We start from the raw sequence: 12729 nt of genomic DNA on the forward strand, positions 1-12729 counted from the left end.
GCCATTCTCTGACATTCATGTAAATATTATTTTTCTGTACTCTTGATACCTTTTAATATTCATCTCAAATATTATGTTGCAGTTTCCTCTTTGCATCACATGTTCCTCATTATTAATAGCTGTGGCCCAAACACACTACATCGCCATACTGGTAACTGCTTTAATACAACTTAGACTGTATGTTTACTGTGTGGTTGGTGCTTATTTTGAGGTGGGGTTGGGTGGTGTATTTGAGCTTGCAGCCAAGGAGAAATCAACTGAGTTGACATATAAAATGAATTATAGTTGTAGACTGTCAGGATCTACAGTGGATTTGTCTCTTTCCAAATTGCCGATTCTTGAAAGTTGTCAGTATAGTTTCAAGAAGAACTTGAAATAGGAAATGGTGACCTATTTCCTGATGTTCCTCTTTTGTTACATAGTAGTATGAATAAGAGTGATCATAACTTCATTTGTCCATGATAATTGCCTAAACGGCTAATTCAGTCAAATTTCCATTCTTGCTCATGAGGAGGATAATAGCACAAATGTACACTTTGTTTGATCTTGGGTCCACCATGGATCTTAACCCTGTAAATGCAATAGGTAGGTTAGAGTTCTGTTGTAAAGGATGGTTCTCCGTGCTTTACGCATTTTCATCCAAATATGTCACTAGTTGAACCTAAAAATGAACTTTATATTTAAAAAAAAAGCAGATTCCAATCAGGAAGAGTTTGCTCGATTGGTACCCTCTACAGATTAAATACGGACCCATTTCCTGGAGCCCTGACTGCAAGGCTTGGTCCACAGGATGACTGCAATTTGCCAAACCATCTTTGAATGCATTTTCTAATGGAGCAATGCCTGTCAGTATTCCAACCAAAGCAAACGCCCCATTGAAGTTGGTTATCAGCAGTCTGCTTTTGTAGGTTATGCTGGTTGGATGGCTGCATCCTGTGCTGGAAATTCCCTTCTACTTTGGTGAATTTGGCCCAAAACCTGGAGCTCTGAAATTCCTATCCTGCAGCACTTTTTGTGGCCCCCGTGCTAAAAGCACAATTAAGGTGGAAGGCACTATTTCCTTTTTGGAGAGTATTTAATGCTAAACAATATATCTAGTCATGTTGGTTATTCCCACATGCCAGGCCAGAAGGTGGATAAGTCACCTGCACCAGATGGACCACACCAAAGGATTCTGAAAGGTAGCTTTGGAGATTGTGGAGGCATTAGTGGTTGTCTTTCAACAATCAATGGTCAGGAGTGGACCCAAAGGACTGGACAATTGCAAATGTTATTCCGCTGTTCAAGAATGGTGCAAAGCAAATGAGGAGAAACAATATAGGCCATTAAACCAACTACAGTGGTTGGTAAAATTTAGGCCATTGTTAAGGATGAGTTTTCTGAGTACTTAGAACCACATGATAAAATAGTCCCAAGTCAGCATAGTTTTGTGAAGGGGAGATTTTGCCTGACGAACCTGTTGGAATTCCTTGGAAGTAAATGGTAGGATTGACAAAGGAGTGTCATTGGATGTTGTTTACCTGGATTTCTAGAAAGCCTCTGATAAAGCACTGTACACGAGGCTAGTAAACAAGATGAGAGCCCAAGCTATCAGAGGGAAGATACTAGCATGGAGAGAAGGTTGGCCGAATGGCAGAAGGCAAAGAGTGGGAATAAAGAGGGCCTTTTCTGGTTAGCTGTCAGTGATGAGCAGTGTTCCACAGGGGTGGGTGTTGTGGCTGCTACTCTTCTCATTGTATATCAATGATTTGGATGAGGGAATTGAAGGCTTTGTGGCCAAGTTTGCGGTTGATATGAAAGTAGATGGAGGGGCAGGTAGAGTAGAAGAACAAGCGAGTTTGCAGAAGGTCTTGGACAGAGTGGGAGAGTGAACAAAGAAGTTACAGATGGAATATAGCGTAGCAAGGTGTGAAGTCATGCATGCACTATGATGGTAGGGGGAAAAAGGCATAAATCATTTTATAAATAAGGAAGATGATTGAAAAATCAGAAGTGCAAACAGACTTGTGAGTGTTGGTGCAGGATCTCCAAAAGGTTAGTTTACAAGGCACCGGTCGGACAGCATTTGGAGTATTGTGAGCAGTTTTGGGCCCCATCTGAAGAAGAATGTGCTGGCATTGAAGAGGGTCCAGAGGAGGTTTATGCAAATGAACCTGTGGATGATTTGGGATAACATATGGTGAGCATTTGACGACTCTGTACTTGTTGGACTTTAGAAGAATGAGGGGAGACCTCATTGAAACTTACTGAATAATTAAAGGCCTGGATAGAATGGATACGGAGAGGTTGTTTCCACTAGTGGGAGAGTCTACAGTGCCCTCCACATTGTTTGGGACACAAATTCATCATTTATTTATTTGCCTCTGTACTCCACAATTTGAGACTTGTTATAGAAATAAAACTACATGTGGTTAAAGTGCACCTTGTCAGATTTTAATAAAGGCAGTTTTTATACATTTTTGTTTCACCATGTAGATATGACAGCTGTGTTTATACATAGTTCCCCCCCCCCATTTCAGTGCACCATAATGTTTGGGACACATGGACGATGTATAAACATTGCTGTAATTTGCACTGAATACAGGTGAGTGCAATTTTATGGCAAACCTCTGATATCATGGTGAATACATTAGAACAGGGGTCGGCAACCTTGTTCTGCATAGGGGCCAGGACGCATGTCTGTGAGTGGATGGCGGGCCATATCTATCACGTGTACACATGGATGGCAAGCATTAAATCGTGTGTTCACATAGATCCCCCTCTTTCGAAGATGCCACCCGGAGCACTGGCCCCTAGTTACGGGCGCTCATGAACATGGTATACCGATGGACCATTGCCTTGGCTCTGTCCTGAAGGCGGTGGCTCAAATACTCACACTTGCATTCACTCGTCCACGGCCTGTTGACAACCCCGATCCCGACAGTGAAGCCCAGACACAGAAGGTGCGCGGCTGTTCCAGCGGCTTTGCGCAGGATGCGGTACAGCCAGAACTCGGTGCTTGGCGGCTCTGCCATTGCGGCCACCAGCGCAGGCTTCCTTGCGTCACCGCGCCTGGGCACCGCGGCCTCCGTCCCGGGAGGTACCGGAGATGAAGGAAGTCTGCGGGCCGGATGATTACTTGAAGAACAAAAATACGCCTGAGGGCTGGATAATTTTGGGTTAAGGGCCGCGTTCGGCCCGGGGGGGGGGGCGTAAGTTGCCGTCCCCAGCATTAGAAGCAGTAATATATTGTATTACATGATTCTCATTTCTGGCTGCAGAATTGTGGAATGCTTGTAAATCACTTAAACTGTCAAGTTAGTTGATGAATTTTTAACCACTCATTGCAATAATGTTAGGCATGCCTAATGTTTGGGCTGGGAGCTTTTACCCTGCTGCTTTTACTAGCTCTGTTGGTCCCATCACCCTCTTCTTGTCAACCTGCAATTTGAATATATGCACAGAAACAGATATTGCGTCATTTTCAAAATTGAAATCCATACACCATTTGAGCTGCTTCCCATAATTCATCGTCTGGTCTATGAGCGCAACTCGCATTCCTTCATGTGCCTGTCCTTCACACCCACACACTTAAATGTATTCACAATTCAACCACTCCCTGTGGTATCAAGTTTCAGTTCTCCCTGTTTTGAGGATAAAGCTATTTGTCCTGAATTTCCTGTTGAATTTTGTGGGTTCTATGTGTCTTGTTATGTAATTTCCCACAAGTGGAAACATTTTCTACATCTCCAACGATTCATAATTTTGATGACCTTGATTAGCTCATCCTTCACTCTCCTCTAATGGTTCATCCTTCACTGATGTATGCCCTTGCATTTTTGCACGTAATCCAGTGTAGTTGATCTATCTGTAATGTGGAACCCAGCAAGAGAAAGTGGTTCTTCAAGAGTGGCCTAATCGGGGTTCAATGTGGGATAAGTATAACTATTTGTCTGCAACATTTGGTGTTCTCCATCTTGCCTCCTTTATATCAGCAAGACCATACAAAGACCAGGCCACCGTCTTAACGCTTATGCTCTGTCCGCCAAAGCCAGCTGGTCTCCCAGTTGCTAACTAGTTCAACTCTCCTCCCCATCTCAATTCGACCTTCCTATCCTGGGCCACCTCCACAGCCAGAGTGAGGCCACATACAAACTAGAAGAACAGAAACTCTCATCCCCCTTTACACCACCACCACCCCCCCCCCCCCCCCCCCCATCCCCCTCTCTATTTTCTGTTCCTCACCAGCCAACCTGCTCCTTTCCCCACCTCTGTATGCTCATCTCCCATCCATGTCCCATATTTCTCTCTTTTCCTCCCACATGGAGGTGCGTTTCCAATATTTCTTTCGCTCACCCCCCCCCCCCCCCCCCCCCCCCAAATATATTGTCGGGTAATTTCGCAAAACCAAAAGGCTAGTCTTTTAGAAATTATCTCCGAAATGATTTAAAATAGTGGCTGTCTGCCTTAATTTCCTCTGAGGAGGTTTGTTATGCCTGTAAGGTGATTTCATAACTCTTGCTTTCCATTGCAACATAGCAATTCTAAATATTCAATACAATGTGTTGGCAATTGAAATTTGTAACATTGCAATATTTGAATTATTTAAGATGGGTTAAAATGCAGGATTTAAAACAACAAAACAGTTAGTCAGATATCCAAGCTGTGCTTAATAGTAGTTAATTGATTTGACTTCCAAGGTGCACTGTGGGTTTTCAAGATACTTTCATTTTGACCCATTGTCTGACTTCACAATGTTCGACCATGGGAGGCCATTTAGCGCTCTTGCCCATGACGGCATCTAATTCCAATGCTGTCTGATTGAATATTAATGATATTTGGAGCCTGAATGGCAAATTACTTTGTGTAAGAAGGAACTGCAGATGCTGCTTTAAACCGAAGATAGACACAGAAGGCTGGAGTAACTCGGGGGAGGTGGGGGGGGGGGGGGGAGGGGGAACGACAGGCAGCATCTCTAGAGAGAAAGAATGGGTGATGTTTCGGGTCGAGACCCTTCTTCAGACTGGTGATGTGACAAATTACCTTGTCTTTCAAAGAAGAGCCTAATTTAATAGTCCCAGTGCACAGAAATAAGCCCTCTGATCTATTGCCCATTATGTTTTTTTAATTTATTCTCTCCATGTCTCCATCTCCAGAATGTTAGTGGCCTATTAACACAATGTTGTTCTGCCTTTAACACAATGTTCTGACAATTAAGCTAGGTAACTGTCCAATCTGAAATGTTCACAATCCTCACTCCCATTAACCCCAATCGCGTCTCGTGCAGTTCATTCAACTTGTGTTTATAAGATTTTTTGTTTTCTTTCAGGAAAAGTAGATGCTGACTATGTCATCAATAAAAAGATACAACTGAAGCAGAAGGCTGAGGTAAGGCTTTGAAACAATATATGTGGTTGTAGCCTGGTTGGACCAGGACAAATTGTTGGTGATATTTATGCCTTGAAACTTGAATCATTCCCACATTGACACCATTGATGCTGATTGGGATGTGCACCCCACCTCGTTTCCTGAAATTGATCACCAGTTCCTTCATTTTGCCGATATTGAGGGAGTTGTCTTTACACCTTGCTACGAAACCCCTTCTCTGCAGAGATGCTGTCTGTCCTGCTGAGTTACTCCAGCTTTTCGTGTCTCTCTACCCTTATTTCCTCCCTATACTCCATCTTGTCATTGCTAATCAGGCCAGCCAGCAGCAGTTCTTTGTTTGTGTTTAAGTTTTTTCAGAGATTTGATAACTGTTCAAGATCATCTTCAATACATGGTATACAGAGTTTGACCCACTAGTCTTCTTATCGAGTCCACATCACAAGATTAGATATTGTTCAGCCAGAGCTGAACACGCGTCTCGGCATTTTGATTTGTAGGCAGTAAGATCGGCTGTTGTGCATTGGTTTTCCAGCTGAGGGCATTTCAGCAGGTGTTCCACTTTTTGTGGTTCAATACCACATTCGCATGTGGCATCGTTGGAGTTTTATCCCCACTTGTTTAGAGATACCTTGGTTCTGCCAACACCAGTTCTCAATCAATTGAGGCATTTCCATCTGGCCCAACTTGCGTTTGCACCAAGAGGGAGTTGCTCACTTGCCATTAGTCCTAGTATCACACACTAGTGATAAAAATGGATTGGGACACAACAAAATTATAAACTATAGCTAATTGCTGCTCATTATCAGCATCTTGATCTAACGTCAAGGTAACAGAGAACTGAATAGAATATAGAATAGTTTCTTTATTGTCATTGTAACATGAACCATGTACAATGAAATTTAAAAATGTCAGCCAGTCAGTGCACCATTCAAACATTTCTAAAAGCTAACGATACATACAAGGTAAAATATTAAAAGATAAACAACTGCAGACTAAAGTTGGTGGAAAGCAGGAATTGTGCAGCATCAGCCTATTACGTTTGCACTGACCATCAAAGGCCGTAATCCTATTGATCTTTGTGCACATTACTCCCCCCTTGATTCTCCTGCCATTTACCAACACAAGGGAGAACTTATAGTGGCCAATTAACCTACTGCCCGGCATGGCTTTGTGCTGTGCGAACCCAAGAGAAATCCACGTGGTTACAGCGAGGGAATGCAAATCCTCAATAGCATTTAAGATCAGGATTGAATCTAGGTCTCTGGAGCTGAGCACTAACTACTGAGCCATCGTATCATCCTTTAGCATCTCCTGATGCCAAAATAAACTCTGCATTTATATCCAATATCCTTAATTAATTGTCTTCGTTGGCTGATTATGGTGCGAAAATATCAGTTTCAGGAATTTTGCATCAATCTCTGGGATTTGGATTTATTGTGGTTCTTTAATTGTAATGTAACTGCATCAATAATGTGGATCAAATGACAGTGTTCTGATGGCTCTTGTTAACATTAAATGCCTGCTATTTTCACCCTCAGAAATATTCAGGTGTCTTTGATGCTGTGGGATAATAGATATTAACCTTGGTTTCTCTGGCAAGAATAGTTTATTTTTTGACTTGGCCCATTAGCATAAATCACTCGGATGTCATTGATGGTTGTTGAGGGGAAACGTAAGAGTCATGCAGCGCAGAAACAAACCCTTCAGCCCAACACCACCATGCTGACCAAGTTCCATTTGCTCACATTTTAATCCTTATCTTTCTAAACCATTCCTAAAATAGTCAACGTTAAAGATCGAAGTATCGAAAGTTGTGAGAGACATGAATGAATGATACTTTAGATAAGGTAGAAAATCAGAACTTTTTTTTCCCCAGAGTGGAAATGTCAAACCGTTAGGGGGCGAAGCTTTAAGGGCACGTTGTTTATACAGAGAGTGGTGGGTGCCTGGAAAGTGTTGCCATGGGTGGAGATAGAGGCAGATACTAAAGAGGCATTTAAAGGCTGTTGGATAGGCATGGATATACAGGGGATGGAGGGAGATGGTGCAGGCGGAGGGAATGAGTTTAACTCGGCATCTTGTGGGCCACAGAGCCTGTTCCTGTGCTGTACATCCATCTGCGTTCTATGATTACACAGAAATTGTTCATTTAGCTAACCAGATCTATATTGATGTTTATGTATAACATAAAACATCTTTCATCTTGGCTTGTTGAGGTTTCCTTGCATTTGTTTGTCTATCATTAGCATGATTTTCCTTAAAGCATCTTTGATTTTCACTGCAATTATTATATTCTGCCAAAGTATCTCCAGAATCCCCTTCTGTGAATGCACAGCTAATGAATGAATTGTAGAGCACAGAAAGGGGCCTTTTTAACCATTGATACTAATGGTCTAAGCTAATCTGATTTTCCTGCATTGCCCATATCCATCTGGATTTACTGTGCAAGTATCTGTCCCAATGCCCTTTGAATTGTATCTGCTTCCTTCACCTCGTTTAGTAGCTCATTTCAGATATTCGTTACTTTCCGTGTGGAGAAAACCAACTCCTCTGGCATCCTTTTAAATTTCTTCTTTCACACTAAATTTGTGCCCTTTTGTTAGAGATTCCATGCACTGGGACCGCAGAACCAAAGGACACGTCTACGCTACCTGTGTCCCTCATAAATTTGTAAACCTCTAAGGTCAACACTCTGTTTCCTACATCACCGTGAGAATAAGCTCAGTTTGTCAATCTATCCTTGTAACTGCAGCCCCCCTACTCCAGGCAACATCCTGGTGACTCCTTTCTGCACTCTATTGCGACTACATGCTTTATGTAATGTGGCATCTAGAATTGTACACCATGTGCAGTCCAACCAACGTTTTGCACAACTGTGGCGTGACATTGTAACTCTTCTACAAAATGCCTTGGCCTATTATGGCAAGCACACTAAATGCCCTTTTCACTCCTCTGTCCACCTGTGTCAGCATCTTTTAGAGCTCTGGGCTAGTCTCTGTACATCAATGTACCCAAGATCCCTGCCATTTCTGATGCCCTATTCAAATTTAATCACCCCAAATGCATTGTTAAATTTATCTGGATTAAATGACTCCTGATACTGTTCTTACTGATCTATGATTTACCTATTTTCTATGTTTCAACCTATTTTCTATGTTTCTATGATTTGATGTGTCCCTGGATAACTTTTGCGATCTACAACTCCTCCAGTTTTCATGTTGTTCAATGCTCATTGTTGCAGCTTCTTTTGTTCTCAGCCCAAATGTTAATGCTATTCAGGTTTCCTCTGCATTTCTTTTGACTGGAGTCGGGGAACTGAAGGCTGATGGAAAGCATCAATAATCTAAGTTGGCTTTTCGGTGTTGGGAGGGAGATGGGGAAGTATTCACATCTTTTCACCTATGGAATAAAGATACACTAGAATCTTTTATTAAAATATACTTTCTGTTTGGTGGTGAAGAAATGGAAGTTTCAGAGTGCTACAAACTGCTGGAGTAACTCAGCGGGTTGGCAGCATCTGTGGAGAGAAGGAGTGGGTGACATTTTGGGTCGAGACCCTTCAGACTGATGTCAGGAAAGAGGGAGATATATAGATAAGGAAGTGTTGCGTGTGAAAACAGGACAAAGGGATGGAGTTAAGGAAAATGTAGAGTAGATTATTATCTGGGAGACGTAACAACAAAGTAAACAGAGATAAAATGTACTTGGAGACAGTCAGACTGGTCAGAGAACTGGGAAGGTCAGAGTTCTAAACGTGTACTCCATTGTGACTTGTAGGGAAACTGGAAGGTGTACACTGAAGCAGTGACTAAAAGTCTCTGTTCTGGAATGACACACTCGCAGTGCTTCTAGCTTTCCAGCAGCAATGACCTATGAATATCTGTGCCATCAATGATCTGTGTCAATAACTGGGACTACAGTATTGTTGGTTTTACGGGCTGACAAATGGCAAATTAATTTAACCTTTGGAATTTGATTCCTGCATCTTTCTCCACTGCATTTTTTCAAATTCTTTCTTTTAAGCTGCTTGTCCGTGCTAACTGCTTCATTTTTGTTTTCTGCCATGATGCAAGGCATTAACAGATTGTCAGAACTGACAAGAATTCTTTGCAGACATTGGCAAAGTTTTGAATGATGCCAATCTGTTTAATATGCAGGATGAAAAGTACAGATCTATTTTGATCTTAATGATATCAAACTAGAAACAATTGTTTGTATTTATTGCATTGGTTTCTGGCTTCAAGACAGTGTAATGATCCTTGTCATGCTGTACTTTAATTCTTACACTGTCAATGTTGCCAACTGAAAGCATTGCTGATTTTAAAATAAAATTCTGCCTTTCTCATGAGGATAAAATGAATGTTAGAGGGAAGTGGAGGCTTGGGGTAGGAAAGAGATGCTGAATAGTTGATGTTCAAAGTGAATTAGTTACAGATTTATTGGATTGGTTTCTGGGAATGTGGGGTTGGTTGGGAAGCTTTTCTACTCTAGGGATTTGGGAATAGTGATAGATGAATGAAGGATTACAAAAATAGTGGGAATAAACCAGCTATGTAACCAATTAGTAGTGGAAAAGTCAAGAGGGGCTATTGTCAAGGGCTGAGCTAATTCTCACTTAGATAATGAGGAGCATCTGATGCAAGTTTGTCCATGCTGTGCGAATAATCTATCTGCATTTCTTGATTGAGCAGCAAGCTTAATCAAGGTGCTTTGGCAAGGGGATAACTTGTAAAGTTTCATAAATCTTAAACAATCATTTTCTTGAGGACTTCAGATGATTTGTATCCTTGAGAGAAATTTGACCTTGGCATGTGGTCCCTTTCAACCCAAAATGTCATTTGTCCATTCCCTCCACAGACACTGCCTGACCTGCTGAGTTTCTTCAGCACCTTGTTTTGCTCAAGATTCCAGCATTGACAGATCAGAATCATCGTAATGTTCCATCAAACTTCCATACTCTTAGCATCAAATTTGAGTTGAACAACATAGTTTGTTGATTGTTGGCAATGGTTTGGAGTTTCTGTTGAAGGGAACTAATGTTGTAATCACACATGCTGCAACCCAACAGGAAGTGTGCAGAGTTCAGTTTCTATATGACATTGTTTCCCTTGACAGATGAGGTTTGCAGTCTGAAAGCAGAAATAAATGGAGTGGGGAGAAAATCAGCTGCCAAAAAATCACCAGCTAAAATGGATGAAAAGCTAAACTATATCTTGTCCATTATTTATTCTCCACTTCAGGGGAAGTCTGTTTTGAGGATTAAATTAGCTTTAATGTGGAAAATGCTCAGAGTACTTGGGCGGCACTTACTAAAATTGATGTGTTGGATCAGTGATCTTGTATCAGAATTAATTCCAATGGCCCTCTGCGCGTACTTGAAAACTGTAGAAAATGTTAGAAATTCTTTGGCTTGGCTTCCTCAGACTTCACTTTTAAAAATGGCCAAGCCTATGAAACCAACCCCAGAGCCACTGAGTGTTTTGCTTCCTTGAATAGAAACACCTTTTGTCTCAACCTTTTTTTTTTCACTGCTTGTGTCTTGTGACATGAGCATGACTTGATCACATGCTTGGAACTGATTTTCCTGTTTGCACAACTCCCTGCCAGACTGCTGTGATTTTATTGTTGAGCACGGTCCCAGCATTTCTGGTTTCCTACATTCGCTGGATATTGTTAGCTTGCTGGAACATGCAGTTCGTGCACGTTGGTTTGGTGAACATCACGTATTAGAAGTTTTCAAACACTCCTTTGATGCATTACCCACTTTAAAATTCGAGGAACTGCTCTGAATTTCTTTCCTTCATTTACAGGCAGCAGCAATCTTCTCATTTAGTTGTAAAACAAAATAAAGCTGAAAACTTTTTTTTGATTTCAACACATTATGTACTCCTGTACACATCGTCATCCTTGTTGTCACCAAAATAATCTCTACTTCATTGAACCATCAAATCCTTTAGTCCTGGGATTAAGTGAATCATTTTTTGGTCATCACCCATCCCCTTTATTATTTCTGTGTGCAACTGACCTTTCTTTTTCCTGGATGTCGGGTAGATTAATCAAAAGCAATGGTTACTTTACAGCACGTGACTTACTGGCCTCCTCTGAATAATGCTCTATTCCAGCTGTCTACAACACAGTTACTGTTTGGTGTCTCAGCTGAAACTGCACTCCCCAAGTACTGAACCGAGGTATTATTCTGGGTTTAGTTTAGTGATACAGCGTGGAAACAGGCCCTTCAGCCCACCGGGGCCATGCTGACCAGCGATCGTCGTTGGTCCTACAACACTATCCTACACCCACTAGGCCAATGTTTACATTTACCAAGTCAATTAACCTACAAACCTGTATGCCTTTGGAGTGTGGGAGGAAACCGAAGATCTCAGAGAAAATCTGCGCAGGTCACGGGGAGAACGTACAAACTCCGTACAGACAGCACCTGTAGTCTGGATCAAACCCGGGTGTCTGGCGCTGCTTTCGCTGTAAGGCAGCAACTCTACCGCTGCACCACCATGACCGCCCTCTGCCGCCGTAAACCAGTGTTGTGAATTAACAGTAATTTGCATTGTTCTAACTCCAATATTTTTGTTGCTGACTATCACGATCAGTGAATTTCACCTCTGTGGAAAGAATCATCTTGCAATTCGATTGTGGAATGCTAAAAGTAAACTCTGCTCAATGTTATTTTGGGTTTTAGAATTCAAACCTCTGAATTACCTTCTTGTTGCAGGGATAGAGGTTGTTTCCTATTTTCAGTAGTTGACTTTTCTACTGATCACTTGATTAACCTTGCAATGAAGATCCATAATATCATTATTTCACAAGGCCTGTGAACTACAACGAATGGAACTATTCACAAACTACAGCAGCATTTCCCCCAAAAGTAGTAATTTCACCAGTCAAATGTGCAAATGAAGGATGGGTATAGATTTGTGCTCCAACAGGGAGTAGTGTAATCAAGTGGTGTGATTGGAGGGAAATGATCTGATTGTCCCCATTTATCTTCAGCAATAGTATTAGTAAATTAACCTCAAATTGGTAATTATTTACTACGTGACCATACTGGCCAGAAATGTGTGCAATTTGTGTGATTGTATTCAAAGTGATTCAATATAGACTGTTTTGTTCAATTTGCAATAATTTTATGTCATAACTTCTATGTTATTTACCCTAGCAAATGAAAAATGACTTGTTGAGGCAGATTGATTCTCATTTCAACCATTTTGTGGACAATTTGATTGATGAGTCAACCACCTTGGACTCCTCTATCCCTCCATTCATATCTGCTTCTACAACTAAAGAACATGCTGTCATGGCTAACAGGTAAGGAATGACAGTATAACTTAATGTATTGATATTGAACTT

At 41.5% G+C, this 12729-nt stretch overlaps 1 protein-coding gene across 1 annotated transcript in view; it reads left to right on the forward strand.

Annotated features, from left to right (window-relative positions):
- The window catches only part of LOC129701149 (sterol O-acyltransferase 1-like), a 39167-nt gene that overhangs the window by 7848 nt on the left and 18590 nt on the right, over window positions 1-12729 (forward strand). Inside the window, 2 exon segments of the mRNA XM_055642190.1 lie at window positions 5309-5367; window positions 12539-12687. Of these exon segments, the coding sequence (XP_055498165.1) occupies window positions 5309-5367; window positions 12539-12687 (208 nt within the window).

The sequence above is a fragment of the Leucoraja erinacea genome, chromosome 10, assembly GCF_028641065.1.
Source record: "Leucoraja erinacea ecotype New England chromosome 10, Leri_hhj_1, whole genome shotgun sequence".
Classification (NCBI taxonomy): Eukaryota; Metazoa; Chordata; class Chondrichthyes; order Rajiformes; family Rajidae; genus Leucoraja; species Leucoraja erinaceus.